The 16,458-nt window shown below is 38.5% G+C and overlaps 1 protein-coding gene across 3 annotated transcripts in view; it reads left to right on the top strand.

Annotated features, from left to right (window-relative positions):
* ambra1a (autophagy/beclin-1 regulator 1a) overlaps nt 1–16,458 on the top strand; it is a 71,805-nt gene that overhangs the window by 6,703 nt on the left and 48,644 nt on the right. For all 3 annotated transcript variants that reach the window (XM_026267713.1, XM_026267714.1, XM_026267715.1), the window contains 4 exons: nt 2,635–2,721; nt 4,646–4,834; nt 6,579–6,653; nt 7,672–7,772. In XM_026267713.1, coding sequence (XP_026123498.1) covers nt 2,635–2,721; nt 4,646–4,834; nt 6,579–6,653; nt 7,672–7,772 — 452 coding nt within the window. The remainder of the gene's footprint in view (nt 1–2,634; nt 2,722–4,645; nt 4,835–6,578; nt 6,654–7,671; nt 7,773–16,458) is intronic.

Genomic DNA, 16,458 nt, shown 5'->3' with positions numbered 1-16,458 from the left:
GTGAGTGAGGTGACAAACAGAGTGTCTTTGTGAAATTTGTTACATAATTATAAATCTCACCAGAAAGCAATTGCATGGAAGCAGGCCAGTGTATCTGCATGTCATTGTTTTTATACAGTATCTGGATTTATGTAAATTCACCAGAGTTTGTTGTGTTCACAAAGCATGTCAAAAGTGAAATGCAAAGTATACTTTAGGAGCCTTCTCACACACACGTCAAAATTTCACCCTGGACTGCTAAAAGACCCCTATAATAAAGAAAGTGTCTGCAAGATACTGACAGAAACTGTGAGTGAAAGGAACATGTTTGTTGTGTTTCTGCTGTTCATAGCATCACAAACAGAAAGAATCTGTCATTTGAGATTTGTGAGTTTATATTTCTCGCCCTTGTGATCTCAACTGTAACGGACAAAAGCTCCTTGAAATTCTGACAGTGCTTGAATTTAAATTACCGTAATATCTGGAAAAACTGCATCTTCTATTGAAAAGTGATTAAAAGTGCTCTCAATGAATAGTATATGTATACACGACCATTCAAATGTTGGGTCAATATGATTTTTTTTTAATTTAAAGATTTATTCATTTTTTTGCTCTTATACATTTATTTGATAAAAAACATACAATGTAAATTTAAATAAAAAAATGTTTAAACAAAATCAGGATTCTTATAGAAATAGAAATCTTTAGTGATGTAGGCTACATGTCTTGACTATCACTGATCACTTTATAAATGCACCGTTGCTGAATAATAGTATTAATTTAAAAAAGTCAGTTCAGTGCAGTTTTTTCATCATGACAACTGTATGAAGAGTAAGTTGATAGTCTACCATAAGACTGTGCTTAAGATACGTAGAATTATTTTGAAAAATTAATTTATTTTGTGCATTGCCTGGAAACAATCTATTGTTGAAGGCCCTGTAAAACTAGTCCTGTATTTTATTTGGTAATGTCCCTGTGAGCTCTGGGTCAGACTGCTGATGCTTCACTGTGTCCACTTGAGTCATTTAAATTAAATTAAGCATTGACTCACAGCCTAGTATTCAACTGCTTCTCTGGACTGTCACATTTGGCTGACTTTAACTTAGTAGTCATGCAAACACTAGGTCACTTGCCTCATAAAGAGAACTCAGATTTTTTTGGGTGCTGCAATTATGTTAACCAACCCTCTTTTATAAGCTGAGGTTCATCACATTGGCACTTTTGTAAGAAATCTGACCTAAAATATGGGACAATTTTTGCAGATACTCCACTCAAGGGTTCTTGCAATTCCAGCTAAACTCCATTGGGGGGCAGTAGCTCATTACAGTGTGCATATGTGGCGGTAACTTTGCACACAGATCTCCATCACCGGCCTGTAGGTTTTTATTCCAGTGCACTCTAACACACAGTCCTCCTCTTTTCATGTCACCAAACAGACTGTCCCATGTGCATGGGTGTGTTGTGTTTTGGATGTGTTTTAAGGCCAATGCTGTGCAACAAAAAAACAGTATCACACTTTACTTATGCAGAAGTGCAACAATAATTAATACTCTGTTATTTGACGTTCTCCCATGAGTCACGCTCCAGTTCAGTGTTACTGACTCGCAGCTTTGAGCAAGGAGCAACATTTCAGGATGTAGTCTTCCCACTACCTGCTATGGTTCACACCTGAAACGAGAGCAACTTGGTTACTGTAAAATAAATAGAAATTGTTTAATTAATAAAAGTTCAGTAGCATATATATATATATATACAAAATAACATAGCTGACATTTAAAAGGTACTGTAGAAACGTGAAATGATCTTACTACTGTAGTACCAAGTGATGTTACACGTTCTGCTTCTAAATTGGATTGCAGTCAAAACGAGTTGAAAATACCGTACGGTCAACATTAACAAAGCAGGACGTTTCGTAAATATTTTGAGGGGTTTTAAAGAGCATTGTTTGCATCATCTCTGTTAAAATGCAGATCTTGATCTTTAAGAGTCAAAAGGAGCAAACAAAGCAAATTTGTGAAAAGGAGTCCGAATCGATCCGTTCTGTTTTTGCTGTGAGTCAAAGGGCAGAAGATGGCATTCTAATGAAGAGCTGAGCACACCCACACCAGCAGCATTCATGTACACACACACCACACACACACACACACCACATTGACTCGTGCTGAATAAAAATGCCCTGCTCGCTACACAACTGTCCGTCCAGCTTTGTGCCCTGCCAGTTCGAGGCAGCATGTTTTCGTCTGCGGGACTCGCTCTCGTCTTTTAATGGCCTTCAGCAAACTCTTTATTGTATGAGGAATTGTACAAACTCAAACTTAACAAATGCCCCAATTTAACGGGTTATTAACCAATTCCTAGCCAGGCCTGGCAGAGCGCACATCATTACTTACACATTACATTCATTTAGCCTTCGTATAACAGTCGGTAATGAGAATACTAATGTCCTTGTGCAATTTAATGAGATTTTTAATGATTGTGATGGCCCATAGTGGGGAGTGTTGCTGTAGAAACAGTATAGTGGAAATCAGAGAAAAATGGGTCTTCCTCTTTTTTTTTTTTTTCTGTGATGTCCTGTCCAGAGATTTTTTATATGAGCAGAAAGTGAAAGTCTTCACCATTTAAAAACATACAATGCTATGTAATTGTGTTTTGTAGGAGGCTGCTGGAGTCGTCCATGACGTCTCTTTCCAGATACGATGTCTCTGGATCACGAGACCACCCTATCTATCCCGATCCGGCCAGGTGATTCTTTGTGTGTGTTTCTGTGTGTGTGAATGTTGTGTGAACTGCATTTCATGGTCATGCTACTTGGCCGGTGAGGTCTAGGTAATGAGGAAGAGTGTGTGTCATGCTGCCGGACAGCGGAGTGACATTTCAGACCTGCCAGCGCACCAATGTCCCCCTAATTCAAACGGGCACACACATAGCCTGTCAGCCTCTTCTGACTCTGTGAGCGAGGCTCGTAATAAAGCGAGTTCATGGCTAGTGAATAATTGTTGAGCTCTGGGGAACCAGCTGTGGTCTGGGATCAAGCCGGATTGTTAGCACGGTCTCCTGCTAGCAGGTTCGCACAAACACACAGGCTGACACACACCTCTTAACCTGTGAATTACCACAACAGACTCATTTCCTCCTGAGCAGAAAGTACCTGGTGTTAGAAGCCATCTGAGCAGAGGGATAGACTGACTCCAACACTTTCAGAGCCACAAGTAATTGGCAATATGACACAGTTGTTTCCCAGATCTCGCTCTTTCTCTCTTTGTATATTGGGCTAAAACACGTTCTCAAACACACTCTGATAAACTGTGTGCGTGTGTTGTGTGTTTAGGCTCTTACGTACAGACTGTCACTGATTTGGCTGATAATTTCAGTTCCTTTGAGCTCTAAAAAGTTCTGCCAAGTTTGTGTCCCTGCAGTTGTGTGTGTGTTTTGTGAGGAAAATATTCTGTTTCGTTGGCTTCATAATTACAGTAATTCTCTTTGTGACTGGTGAGGATGTGTGACCATTGTCACAGCCTGGGGTTTATTTGGAGTTAGCTCTGTTTGTCTTTGTATTAAGCTCATCTGTTCCAAGCTGGTGGCAGATGTCCTTGCTCCACTAGTCCAAGACAGAATGAAACTCCAGATGCTCTTCCTGTCTAAAAACTGCACAGAGGATTTTAGTTTTGAGGGCTTCATTCAGCAATCCTTCTGTCAAAATGCTACCTGATGTCTCTGCAGCAGAATTAGATGAGAATAAATGCGGCTTTTATTGAGTGGGTACGAAAGTTAGTATTAAGTACATATCATAAAAGATGTTTAAAAACAGAAGATGATCTGGGGAGATTCCTGTCAGGGTGAAAAAGGTCAGACGGTTACTCTACTAACATGAAAATGTTACTAATTCAGTAAACAGAATAAACATAGCCACTATTATAAGACTGTGTTTGAAGAACTATTTTGACCAACTAACAGTTAGCCAAGAGGTAGTCAGGCTTACTTTTCTGATAAAAATTGAGCCAATCTACTTTTTTTTTTTTTTTTTTTGACTTTAAAAACAACTGGCTAGTTGAAAAAACTGCTTAGACTAGTCTTAAAACGTTAGATGATTTTTCTTCAAGACTGGTCATAACTATTTAAAGTCAGTTACATAAAAGTAGACTGGTCTAATTTGAATCCAAAAACTGAGACTGATTACCCCTTGACTTAGTGATAATTGGTCGAACTAGTTCTTAAGACACACTTAACATAGTGGCAATGTTTATGCGAATGGTACCAGTCTTGAAGAAAACCAATTAGATGACTAACTTTTTAGCACTAGTCTAAGCAGTTAATGCGACCGGCCCCAGAAGGTAAACGCAACACGTTTATTTGTGAATCAGACCACTTATACCTTTGTCATTTGGGTTGGTTTGTCTATATTTTATGGATTAACTTAAACATCTCTTATTGGCCATTGAAAGTGTTTGTGATTGGTTACAGTTCATGAGTTTAAGATGCTTAAGAGTCATTATCAGTATTGGCAGTAAACCAATATCGGCACTCATATAGTGAATGAATGCATCTGTTTGCATGTATTTATTTAATTAATACATCATTATAGAAACAGGAGGATGACTTGTTTGGTCTAGAAAATGACTAACATCATTGTGTGTTCTATCTGTGTCGTGTGTGTGTGTGTGTGTAGGTTGTCCCCTGCAGCATTTTACGCACAGCGTATGATCCAGTATCTGTCTCGGCGTGACAGCGTTCGCCAGCGCTCTCTGCGCCCCCCCAGCAGACCCCGACCCCTGTCCTCCAATCCCAGCAGCCTCTCCCCCGGCCCTGGCCCTGGCCCCAGTGTGGAGAGCAACGAAGTTGACTTTGAGGAGTTCGAGTAAGTAAACAATAACAGACACACAAAGCCTGTGCCAAGCGATTGTTTCTACATTCTTACCTGCTCTCATTCGCTTGTAAAAATCTCTCTGGATATATTTCCCTGTTTTGTTGCTAGGCAGGCCAACAAACATACGAGGCAGGCTCTGAATCCCAGAATGTTATCATTTCTGTTTTCAACCGACTTACTGAGCTTGCCAGCAATTTGAACAGAGTTGCCCGTGGCATCTCTTCTCATAACGCTTGGCATTAGATTTAGCCTTGGCTTGAAATGCACTTTGACTGATTCCGATGGGATGTAGTAATGTACGGCTTTCTGCTTGCTGCTTTTTTCCTCATCTGCTGGACCACTGTGAAGTTATACATTTTTCCTCTCATCTTTTGTGTTTTGAGTTGAATTCAAACTATTGTACTGTGCTTTTTAAAATGCGTATTATATTAAAGTAGTTTTTCTAAGAATAGCGCCAAAAGTGATGACAAGGGAAAACTGTCCACTATGTTTAAGTTGATGAGGAACAAACATTGGTCAAGCTGGGGAAGCCCACCTGCTGGGGCTTTCACATATTCAAACAAATTACACTACCATCCAAAAGTTTGTGGTCAGTGAGATTTATATATATATATATATATATATATATATATATATATATATATATATATATATATATATATAGAGATATATATAAAAATATTGTCTCGTTCTAGTGAACCAAGTATCTGGATTTTGTCTCATCTCATGATCTAGGTGTACTGTCACACCACTAGTGTCTACGAGCATGATATAGCTCATAACTTTCCAAATGTATGATGAAGCTTTTACTCTCCAGGTCATATATTCTGCCATAGTTTCCTTTCAGGTTGCCACAGCCATTGCATGCTTTGTGCTGCACTCTTTATTTGTACCATTTTGTTTTATTTGTTTATGTATTAGAATTTGAAAGCTCTCTGATTTTAGTCCTTGAAAACCAAACAATTAGTGCTTAAAGTCCTTTTGAAAGTCCTGGAATTTGATTTAGCAGTTTCTATACAAACCCTACCTTGTTATCTCATTAACAGACGTTTTAAAAACCTGAACAGTACTCTTATTTTGGGAATTGTTATGAAGTCTAGAATCATATTTTTAACATGCAAACGCTCTTTTAATTTGTTTGCAAATGTGTTTTTGCAAGCGGTCAACTAGACATTGCTCCTTTTTATGGAACCATTAATGCTCCAAAAAAATGTCTCTCTTTCCCTCTCTCCAACCCCTCCACTAGTTGAATTTCATTGTTTCTGTCCTCTCCAGACCACGCAGCTCTTCTCCCCCCCTCTCTCTCTTTTTTATTTTTTTTTGGGCACGGATTAGATGCCCTCCTCTGAGCTGATGAATAATTCCACCCGCTGGCTGGAGAGTTCAGCGTTCACTGCCGTCTGGGACCACATATCCATATTCATCAGAATACTTATGAAACCCATCAGTTTTTCAGTTAGCCTTCATATTAATATTTATGTTTTTTACGTTTTAGAAAGATTTTCTTTTCTTTTAGTTCTTTATCAGTCATTCCCACTCTTACCTTGTGAGCGAACTAATGTTCTCATTCAACTAAAATGTGATTTGCAAAAATGCTTACACACTTTAGTTGTTTAATTTATTAAGAATTCACACTTCAACTTTATTTTCCAAAATTACAAAAGGCAAATTATTTTAAGCATGTTATGTTTGATCTTGTTGCTGACCAGTTGTGTGTGTGTGTGTGTGTATACAGGGACAGTGGAAGCAGACATAGGGCTCCTCGTAATGCACGCATGTCTGCCCCCTCCCTTGGTCGCTTTGTGCCCAGGTAAGAACACTTTTAGTCTGCTTCTGCCAATACATCAGAAATACATGCTAACACTGTTCCAAAACCTAATGAACTGCCTCACTGCCTACTGCCTGCTGCCTACATGGGCAGCGTCCAGCTGAGAGTGTGTTGTGTGTCATACAAATAGTGTTCTGCAGACACAAGAAGTACACACGAGACCTGATTTACAATTAATTTCAATAGATGGAAGAGAAATGGCACATTGCACTACTACTAATAATAATGTAAATTTTATTTTATTATAAATGTACTATACTTTTAATAAAAGTTAAATTGGGGTCAATGTGTTAAATGAGTTTTATGCTTAACACAACTGCATTTATTTGATTTAAAAATACAGTACAACAGTAATATTAATAAAAACAGCAATACTAGGAAACATTATTACAATTTAAAGTTGCTGTTTTCTAATTTAATATATTTAAAAATTTATTATTTTTACTTTGATGGCAAAGCAGCCCTAGTCAACTCTATCGATGTAGAAAACAGTTGTGATGCTTAATATATTTATGAGAACTTTGATAAAGTTTTTCAGGATTCTTTAATGAATAGAAAGTTTAAAGAGAAAGTTCACACTAGTTTCACATTGTTACACAGAAATCTTCTGTAATCATCTTTACACTCACTTTTGATCAACTTCATGCATCTTTGCTGCATAAATGTCTGCTTAATTTATTTTAAAGACTTTTGAACTGTAATGAATATAAAAAAAAATAATAATAATTGATTCTTTTTCATTCTTTTCACAATTGAAATTTGTATTGAAATTGGTTTTGTAATAATTTATATTTCAAATCAGCATTTTTTTGCATTTGATCTGTCATACTGGATATGTTGTTTTCCTGAATTTGTCACAGTGCACTATGGAATTTCCTTCACTGTGAAATATGCATGCGATGCTGATATGTGTTAGTCAAACTCAAAACTCTCAAATCTTGGGTTCACACGTCCTGTCAGTCTCTCTCACACTGCCTCTGTTTCCGCCTGTCTCTCCCAGGCGGTTCCTGCTGCCGGAGTTTTTACCGTATGCTGGAATCTTCCATGAGCGAGGGCAGCCGGGCCTGGCAACACACTCATCCGTCAATAGGGTCCTCGCAGGTATGTTCACCCTCTAAAGCTACAGAGTTTTCTAATATTAGATGGGCTGGGTACTCACTGAAGGCTTTGTCAGGGATGAAACTTCCCAAAAATGTTTGTGTAATGTCATGAGTCATGTCAATGACAAGTGCTCATTCGCCCACTCATCCTGCTATTTTGGCTAGGAGGGCTCTCAGTGGGGCTCTTTAACAGCAGTTATATTAACGGTGACTTTTCTGCAATAAAGAGCTAGTTCAACTGAAGAAAAAATTCTGTCTTCATCTGTTCACACTCTTGTAGCCCCAATTGTGTATAATTAGCACAAAGCTATTGTAGGGATTCAGAAGCCATGGAAAACTGAAGTTGTTTTGACTCCTTTTTTATATTAAACTACTCCAGATGAACATATTTTCAGTGAACTACACCTTCAATATTAACCATATGCAGCTGAAGCTAAAGTATTAGCTATGGAAATATTTTTTTTAGCTAACTTGTTATTATCCATGTTTTCGACCTTGATTGACCCAAACAGCTATGGTTTTGTATTTCCTATTTAAGTTCCATACACCAAACCTACACTACAAAGCAACTAAATTTACTTTCTAAACAGCAGATAATCTCGAAATATACATCATTATACACCTGTATGCCCGCATCGCAGGGTTTTTATAAAAACCAGCTGCCAGCTGCACCGGATATGCCACTGAGCATCTACATATAGTCAACAACTTCCAGAAGTGCGGAAGAACCAAACAGATGTTGTGAATGAATAGTAGATTACTAGACGTGTAATATGGAAGCAGAAAAAATATCAGGTATTTTGGAAACAACATTTTTTTTTCCGCTATGTTTTGAGTGCTTGCTGTGAGGGTGGACGTCCCTTTTTTTTGACAGATCCCACTCCCTACATATTCAGCACAATACAAATGTCCACAGAGCTGTTTCTCACTTTTGCACACCAGTATTCTTTCTCTCTCCCACACAGAGAGGCATCTTCAGCCCACACTAATTGCAGTGTGTGATACGAGGTTCAGAAATGCCCCCTTCAAACCCTCTCCAGCTCACACAGGAAAGAGCATCATGGCTTCACTTTACAGATCAGCAGTCGTTCAGTCTCTCCTCTCCTCTCCTCTCCTCTCCTTCCCTTCTTTCTGTGAAGGATAGGGTACTTTAAATCTTTTTTTTTTTTTCAAACAGGGAAAATCAGTAGAGTCTAGTATTGTTTAGACCCTCCTTATCTCCAGAAGAAAGAAATATATATACAGTAAATTATTCTTCAACTATGGCAGATTTTTCATTTCCGGGTGAAATATGTTGAGCTGTGATGCAAACAAAGTCCATGTACACTCACCTCCACAGGTATTGGAACAGTGAGGCCAATTCCTTAATTTTTGCTGTTGACTGAAAATATTTGAGTTTGACATCAAAAGATGAATATGAGACAAGAGATCAACATTTCAGCTTTTATTTCCTGGTATTTTCATCTGGATCTGATGATGGCCGCCATCTTGGCAACGCCTCCGGGCAGCTATTTCAGACTAACAAGAGAAGGCACGTCTAAATGAATGGGCAGAGAGTCAGACATGCACTTTCACTGGTCACCAGGACATACAAACTGCATGTATAGAAACAGCAGTAAAATGTGATAAAAATTGCTGAAAAAGTTTGATGACTTTGCCCCAAAATAAGGTTTAAAACGGCTTTTCCCCCACAGGTTATACTTTTACTTCGCATTCGCAAGGGTTCACGACACCAACTTCATTTAGGTCTCTGTAAACAAATGCTCGATGTCGCGATATAGAATGCTTTAACTCCCTTGGTAGTCCGGTGCCTTCACGTTGTTATCACCCTCTTCTATGTGAATTCCATCTGATCTTGCACACCACAACTCGCTGTCGCCAAATTGTCTCCGCTGTCGCAAAACCTCAACTGTGAGCATGCGTCAGTGGAACCAGACGATAGGCTTAAATGTTTCCCGGCTTGACTGTTAAAAGCATATGATTGGCTTTCCAGTGGGAGGGACGGGACATGTGCATACAAGCGCCATCTTTGCCGTTACAGGTTTTCCTTATATAGTTGTATTGAGGATTGAGGAAGTGGCATGTCTCTTATAAATTGTCTCTGACACAACTTAGAGGACAGCACCTTTTGTTTGAACCCACCCATTGCTCATGTTACATGTGACTGACAGGTGTGGGTTTTTTTTTTTTGCCCTTTTTTTGCAGCAAGTTAATGATCCAAAACATAGTGCCAGTGCAACAAAGGTGTTATAGGCTTAAACCCTATAGAGTATGCATCTTTCCTGCTGAAGAAGAGACTGAAGGGAGTAACCCCCCAAAACTGAAAGAGGCTGCGGTGAAAGCTTGGAAAATCATCCCAAAAGAAGAATGCAAAAGTTTGGTGATGTCAGTGGGTCACAGCCTGGATGCAGTTATTGCAAGCAAAGGCTTTGCAGCTAAATATAAAGTCTTATTCACTTTAATCTAGTTTAAGTCAATCTGTTCCAATACATTTTGTAACATGAGCAATGGGTGAGTTCAAACAAAAGGTGCTATCTTCTAAGTTGTGTTCATCAGATCCAGATAATAAAAGCTGAAATGTTGATCTCTTATCTCATATTCATCTTTTGATGTCAAATCTAAATATTTTCAGTCTACAGCAAAAATTAAGGAATTGGCCTCATCGTTCTAATACTTTTGGAGGACAGTGTACATGGCAGTGTTGAAACCGTTATTACGGTCAATTTTTCAGAGGCAAGATGAATTATGTGCATAAATTAATTGTGAATTATTGTTAAATCAGTACTTTACCTAGTTTTTTGTAATTGTCAAGTGCACTGGGGGTGAACTAATCATATTGAATTTTTCAGTTTTTAAATCATGAATTACTTTACTCAGCATCCATTAATCACTGCTGGGATTAAAGTTCAGTAATAGGGCTTGTTTTGTGGACTCTTACTATATTGTGTTGCAGAGGGAAGTTGCATAGCTATGAGGTATGATTGGCCCTTGTTCTAAGATGAGACGAGAGGACTGTTATTGTAAACCCCAGGGCAAATATCCAAACTCAGGCTATTACCAGCACTCATTTCCCCTCTTCAAGACTTCTCCTTCTCTAACTGCTTTCAGACAACCTGATACAAGCCCCACAGCACAGAGCACAAATACCCACATTTGAACTTTCCACATATCCAGGATTTCTCTCTTACTCGCTGTGATTCTTTCTCTACCCTAAATTCAGGGATCTTCAATTACTTTCTTTTGAAATCCAAATAAACATTTTAGTGGAGGGCCTACATTTTTCAAAGTAGTTATTAGATTATGGCATTTTCATTTTAAGTCTAAAATGATATCATGAGAAACCAAACTAAACACCCCTAATATGCTCAGTGACTGAGAAGATAGACCAACTTCATTTGTCTTCAGTTGTCATACTGTGTGTGTGTGTGAGTGTGTGTGTATACACACACACACACACACACACACACACACATGCTACACGATAATTAATTAAAAAAATATATTTAATGATCAAGCTTAAGAATGACTCATAGCTGTATAGAACCAAACATTATATGTATGCAGGTTCAGTGGGTCTTCCTGATAACAATTTTTGCAGCACACATTCTGATCAAATGAGCTGCAACAGTGTAATACTTGGTGTCAACAGTCAAGTTATTTGCATAAATACAACTGATAGAGTGAGACTTGATCAAATATGTGTGCTTATGCTGATCTGGGTCATGTTTGGCAAGTAGCTGAACTATGACCGTTGGAAGCTAAAAGCATGCTGTGCCCTGGCTTGGCAATTGTTGACCACTTGAGTGCTTTTGATTTCACAACAGCATTCTATACAGAGAGCACTCTCATGTATCAGGCAGTTTCGTGATCTTTAAATTAATCTAAGGTCTGTATAAATTGATTAATGGACTGTATTTGGCCTTTGGGCCACTTGGCTGACAAGCCGTGTTTTTGATTCCCCTCTTCTTTCCCTTCTGCCTTCCAGAATGCATTTTGTCTAATGATGATATTTGTTTTCAGTGAGAATTTGATTGTTTTGGTGGTTTGTCACTCAACTTCAAACTGTCCAACTATATTTAAACTATAGTTCATAGAAACCAAATAAAACAGTGAAAATGTTTTTTGCAGTACCTTAGGGTTCATAAATATATATCATTTTATTTAATTTAAAAAATGAAGCAGATATTGATGAATTATTCAAAATAATATTTATAACATTTACAAAATGGATACGATCGGTTGCTTTAAGTAAATATAATTGTTTGGTAGAAATGTCATACCATTGAGGAATGTGTGTGTGTGTTTGTGCGCTCGTGTGTGTGTGTGTGTGTGTGTGTTTATTAAATATTGTTTAACTACAGATAGGAAGTGCGATAAAGCCAGAGCTGGAGGGCCTTAGGATGGAGTGTGTAATGAATGAAGGGTTAGTGATGGAGAACAGTGACCCTCTCTAATTCAGCCCGTCTCTGATCCATTCAGTCCTGCTCCACCCAGCGCTGCAGGCCTGACGGATCCCTCAAGCTGTTATTGTCAGAGAGAAACCCAGTTTATATGGACTTTTCAGAGCATGAAAAACTGCAGCACACACCCGATTATCTTTAATGGAATGGTCCTTTCACCAGACTTTCTCTCTCTATTTGTGCTCTGTCGGGTCAGTGCTGAAGAGTCTGGTGAGTATATTTAAGGGATATGACTGAATTCTGCTGCACAGGCAGATTGGTCATTCATATTTTGGTGTGTGAAGTCAATTTCAACCATTTTGGAAAGTTCTGATATAATTAGTTTTGGCATGAAGAAACACACGTTTCTTGGTAGTTGTCCTAAATTCCGTTATTGTACGGGACACTTATGATGACCTCGTTTAGCACACGCACCACATGCCATCCAAAGACTCCCTCGGGAAATCACTCCTTAAAACACTCAGTAGAGCCGCTCTTAAAACACAGCTGAGTCTATGGAGAGTTCAGGTGAGGTCTCCCCCTCTCTCTTCCTCACTGTTTCTCTTGTTTCTTGTCTTTGTCTTTCTGGGCAGCTCCAGGTAGTGACCTGTTTTGAGAGGTGCAACATCAGTGATGCCCTCCAGTTGCTCTTTATTCTCCTGCATTGGCAGAACTCAGAGGACTCAGAGGTCATGAGTCACATGTCCTTACCATTTCCTGCTCTATGTACAAGGGGTTTCTGATTCTGAGGGGTACCATAGATTTGTGAGGAATGGTAATCTCACTTTCTGCTTACTGAATACTTATGCAGTGCAGTGTATACTGTATGCAGACTTCTGGTATTTTAAACAAATTTTTTTTTTTTTTTGGGGGGGGGGGAATGTTAACATCTCTCCCTCTGCTTTGTTTCTCTACTAGAAGTTAGTAATGTATTAACTTTTTCTGATGTCAGAGATGAGGGAAGTTGTGGCCTAAAGGTTAGAGAGTCAGACTTGCAACCTGAAGGTCACGGGTTTGAGTCTCAGTACCAGCAGGGATTGTAGGTGGGGGGAGTGAATAAGCACCGCTGTCTTCCACCTTCGAACCGAGGTGACCTTGAGCAAGCCACTGAACCCCCAATTGTTCCAGTTGGTGTTGGAGCAAACATCTGACATCCCACTGCTCCGGGAGTGTTTTCACGGCTTGTGTGTGTGCTCTCGTGTTCTTACATTCTTGTTCTCTTCTTTAACGTAATTCACAGTTTACTAATGGTTTTGTATAATTATTAATTAAGTGCTCATGTTGTCATTAAGACTACTGTATTTTTTGGACTGTAAGTCGCACCTGAGTATAAGTCGCATCAGTCCAAAAATACGTCATGATGAGGAAAAAAACAATATATAAGTCGCACTGGACTATAAGTCGCATTTATTTAGAACCAAGAACTAAGAGAAAACATTAGCGTCTACAGCCGCGAGAGGGCGCTCTATGCTGCTCAGTGTAGGCTACAGGAGCACTGAGCAGCTCTCTCGCGGCTGGAGACGGTAATGTTTTCTCTTGGTTCATGTCTCTTAGTTCATTTCTCTTGGTTCATGTCAAATTAATTTTGATAAATCGCACGGACCAGCCAAACTATGAAAAAAAGTGCAACTTATAGTCCGGAAAATATGGTATATTAAGAAATTCAACTCTGTTGATTAAGTAGAGTTGACTGAGAGGGTGAGAGCAGAAGAATTCAAGCGTCCAAAAATAAGGGCCACTCTAATATACATTCGTAAACTTGAAACGGTAGTGTATACTTTTTGGCATTTATTACTCAGCTTGTTTTTTGTTTTTTTTTATTACTATGCTTTTCTTAAAATAGTTTAATTTATTTTATCTGGCATATCACATCATCAAATAGAGACGCCTTAAACCAATTTGATGGATCTGTTTAGATAAAAAAAAAAAATACTGTTGTCTGTAAAAGCTTTGATGAGGGGCATATCTGAGGATTTGCCAGATTGAAGTGTCAACATGTTTGATTAACTGATCTACTTTTCAAATGATATTTGAATTTCATCTCTTTTGATATTGTTGTCTTTTGAGAGCGACAGCCTCTGGGTTAAACGAAGGAGGATGTAGCTTGTCGGATCTGTTGTTTATGCAATCCAAATCTATCCAGATGACACAGCATTATGACATACTGGGCTAAGTGGGCTGCTAACTGTTTCCAGAAAACATTGCTTTGCTCAGTCATGCCAGCTGGAATGATGGTTACTAGTTAACGGTTGTAACAGCTTTCCTGCTCTGTGTGAAAAGGTGCAGGCCTGACCTCCTTGGTGCTAACTGCCTGTGTCTTGAGTGCTGAGAATGTAATTGGTGTTGAGCAGAAGTTTAATCAGCCAGCAGGACGGGAAGTACTGATCCTGCCAAGACTCTGAGACCTGTTAAGCTAATCATCCAAACTTTCGAATGTTCTCCAATGGCATTGGCCTAGTGTAACAGAACCATTGGATTGTCTGATACTGTTGTTTTGAGGCTATTCAATACTGAGTGAATCCTGATATTAAGAGAGTATGACATGAATTTTTGAGCATTTATTTTTTACGACTAGTTGAGCTTGTGTGTGTGTGTGGTTTGTCTACTGTTCATCGACCTGTGGCTGACTTTTCTTCCTGAACTGTACCTGACAGAGCAGCCACCTAGAAAATACACTCACTCACTTTCACTCTTAGCAGCTGTCTATATATTAGGCTTATAAAAGCCTTCTGAGATTACATTTGGCCATCTGATTGCAAGTTGTTATAAGATCATATACAATATAGTGCTAACTTATCCCACCTCGATCGGTCCTGATGTTCGGCGCGGATTATCTGGTAATGTGAGGCATGCACCGATCGAGTCTTGCACCTCCCGATTTGCTCGCACACAAATTGGAGCAGCCCCGATTATTATCAAATATGTTTGATATTTAGGATTTAAATCGGGATGATGATGGCTATATGATTACGTCAGTACTTTCATAGCCAATAAGCAAAACCGCAAAACAGCTGATGTACGGGCTTCGTTGGATAGTGGTGATAGAAGAAACTGTTTCTTGACTTTTTTTTTTGTAACACAACTGTCAGTAATGTGTTGAAATCGCATCACAAGTGTAAGGAGAAAAAGAAACCGCGGGATTGAAATCGCCTCAGTTTTGAATGCACGCATTCTAAGCACGCAAAATATATATATATATATATATATAAAAATAAATATGTGACGATCTGCTGTGTGAGATCATGTGAGGCGCTCCCTCTGGCATGAGAGTCTTAATAATATCTTGCAGTGTGTGATGTGCCACGATGTTCAAATCTTGTAGTGTGTGCATGTTTAATATAATCTGCAAAGATTCTCCTCATGTGTGTGCTGCAACCAGATTTCAAAATCGGTAATGATTTTAAAACTCCTGTAGTGTGAGCCTGGCTTTAGTCTGTTTAATTCTTTCTCTCAAAATGGTAAATTGAAGATGTTTTTGAATAAGAGAATAATTTAATCAAATTAAAGTCAGTAGATTTTTTACAGTGAATGAATATGGATAAAGCATCAATAATATTTAATTGATGTAAAATGTGTAAAAATCAAATTGGCTTAGTTTTTGAGAACACAAAGCCGTGAATACTTACTGTTAATATATAGTAGTAGTAATAGTATGTTGTTAAAAATAGGAAAGGGATATGTCACCAAAAAAACAAAAAAGCAATTGCAGTTCTGTCAAAATATTTTCTTTTTTGTTCCACAAGAGAAAAAATCATAAAGGTTTCAAATGAAACCTTGTTCATGCTTTGGATGAACTCTTAAACTGAGTGTTTTTAAATACCTCTTTTTTAAATCTGTGAATATGTAAATGACTGGAAAATGTAAATGAATGTATCCCCCAGTTTCTACGGTCTCTGTCCACCTTGTAAAGTTCTCCTCCAGCACTCAGCACCCCCATAGGTTCCATTTTTCAAGGCAATTTGTTGTTCGTCTTTGAGTAAAACGATGGCTGTGAAAAAGCCTTAGCTCATAACTGCACTGTGACAGATGATAAATACTTAATCCCTCACCCTCGCCTTAGTGCTTTTTTGTTGTTGTTGTTGTGGATAAAATTGTCATTTAAGTGTAGCTAATTCATGTAAACTCAGTCTGTTCCTCATCTGTTCCACTCCACTCCTCCAGATTGTCTCTGAAATGAAGCCATGTAACAGTAAAATTATTTATTATGTCGTTTGTTTTTTAAATATGACTTTGTTTCACAAGGATGTG

The sequence above is a fragment of the Carassius auratus genome, chromosome 7, assembly GCF_003368295.1.
Source record: "Carassius auratus strain Wakin chromosome 7, ASM336829v1, whole genome shotgun sequence".
NCBI lineage: Eukaryota > Metazoa > Chordata > Actinopteri > Cypriniformes > Cyprinidae > Carassius > Carassius auratus.
The sequence above is the reverse complement of the archived record's forward strand: the minus strand, read 5'-3'. Positions and strand labels throughout refer to the sequence as shown.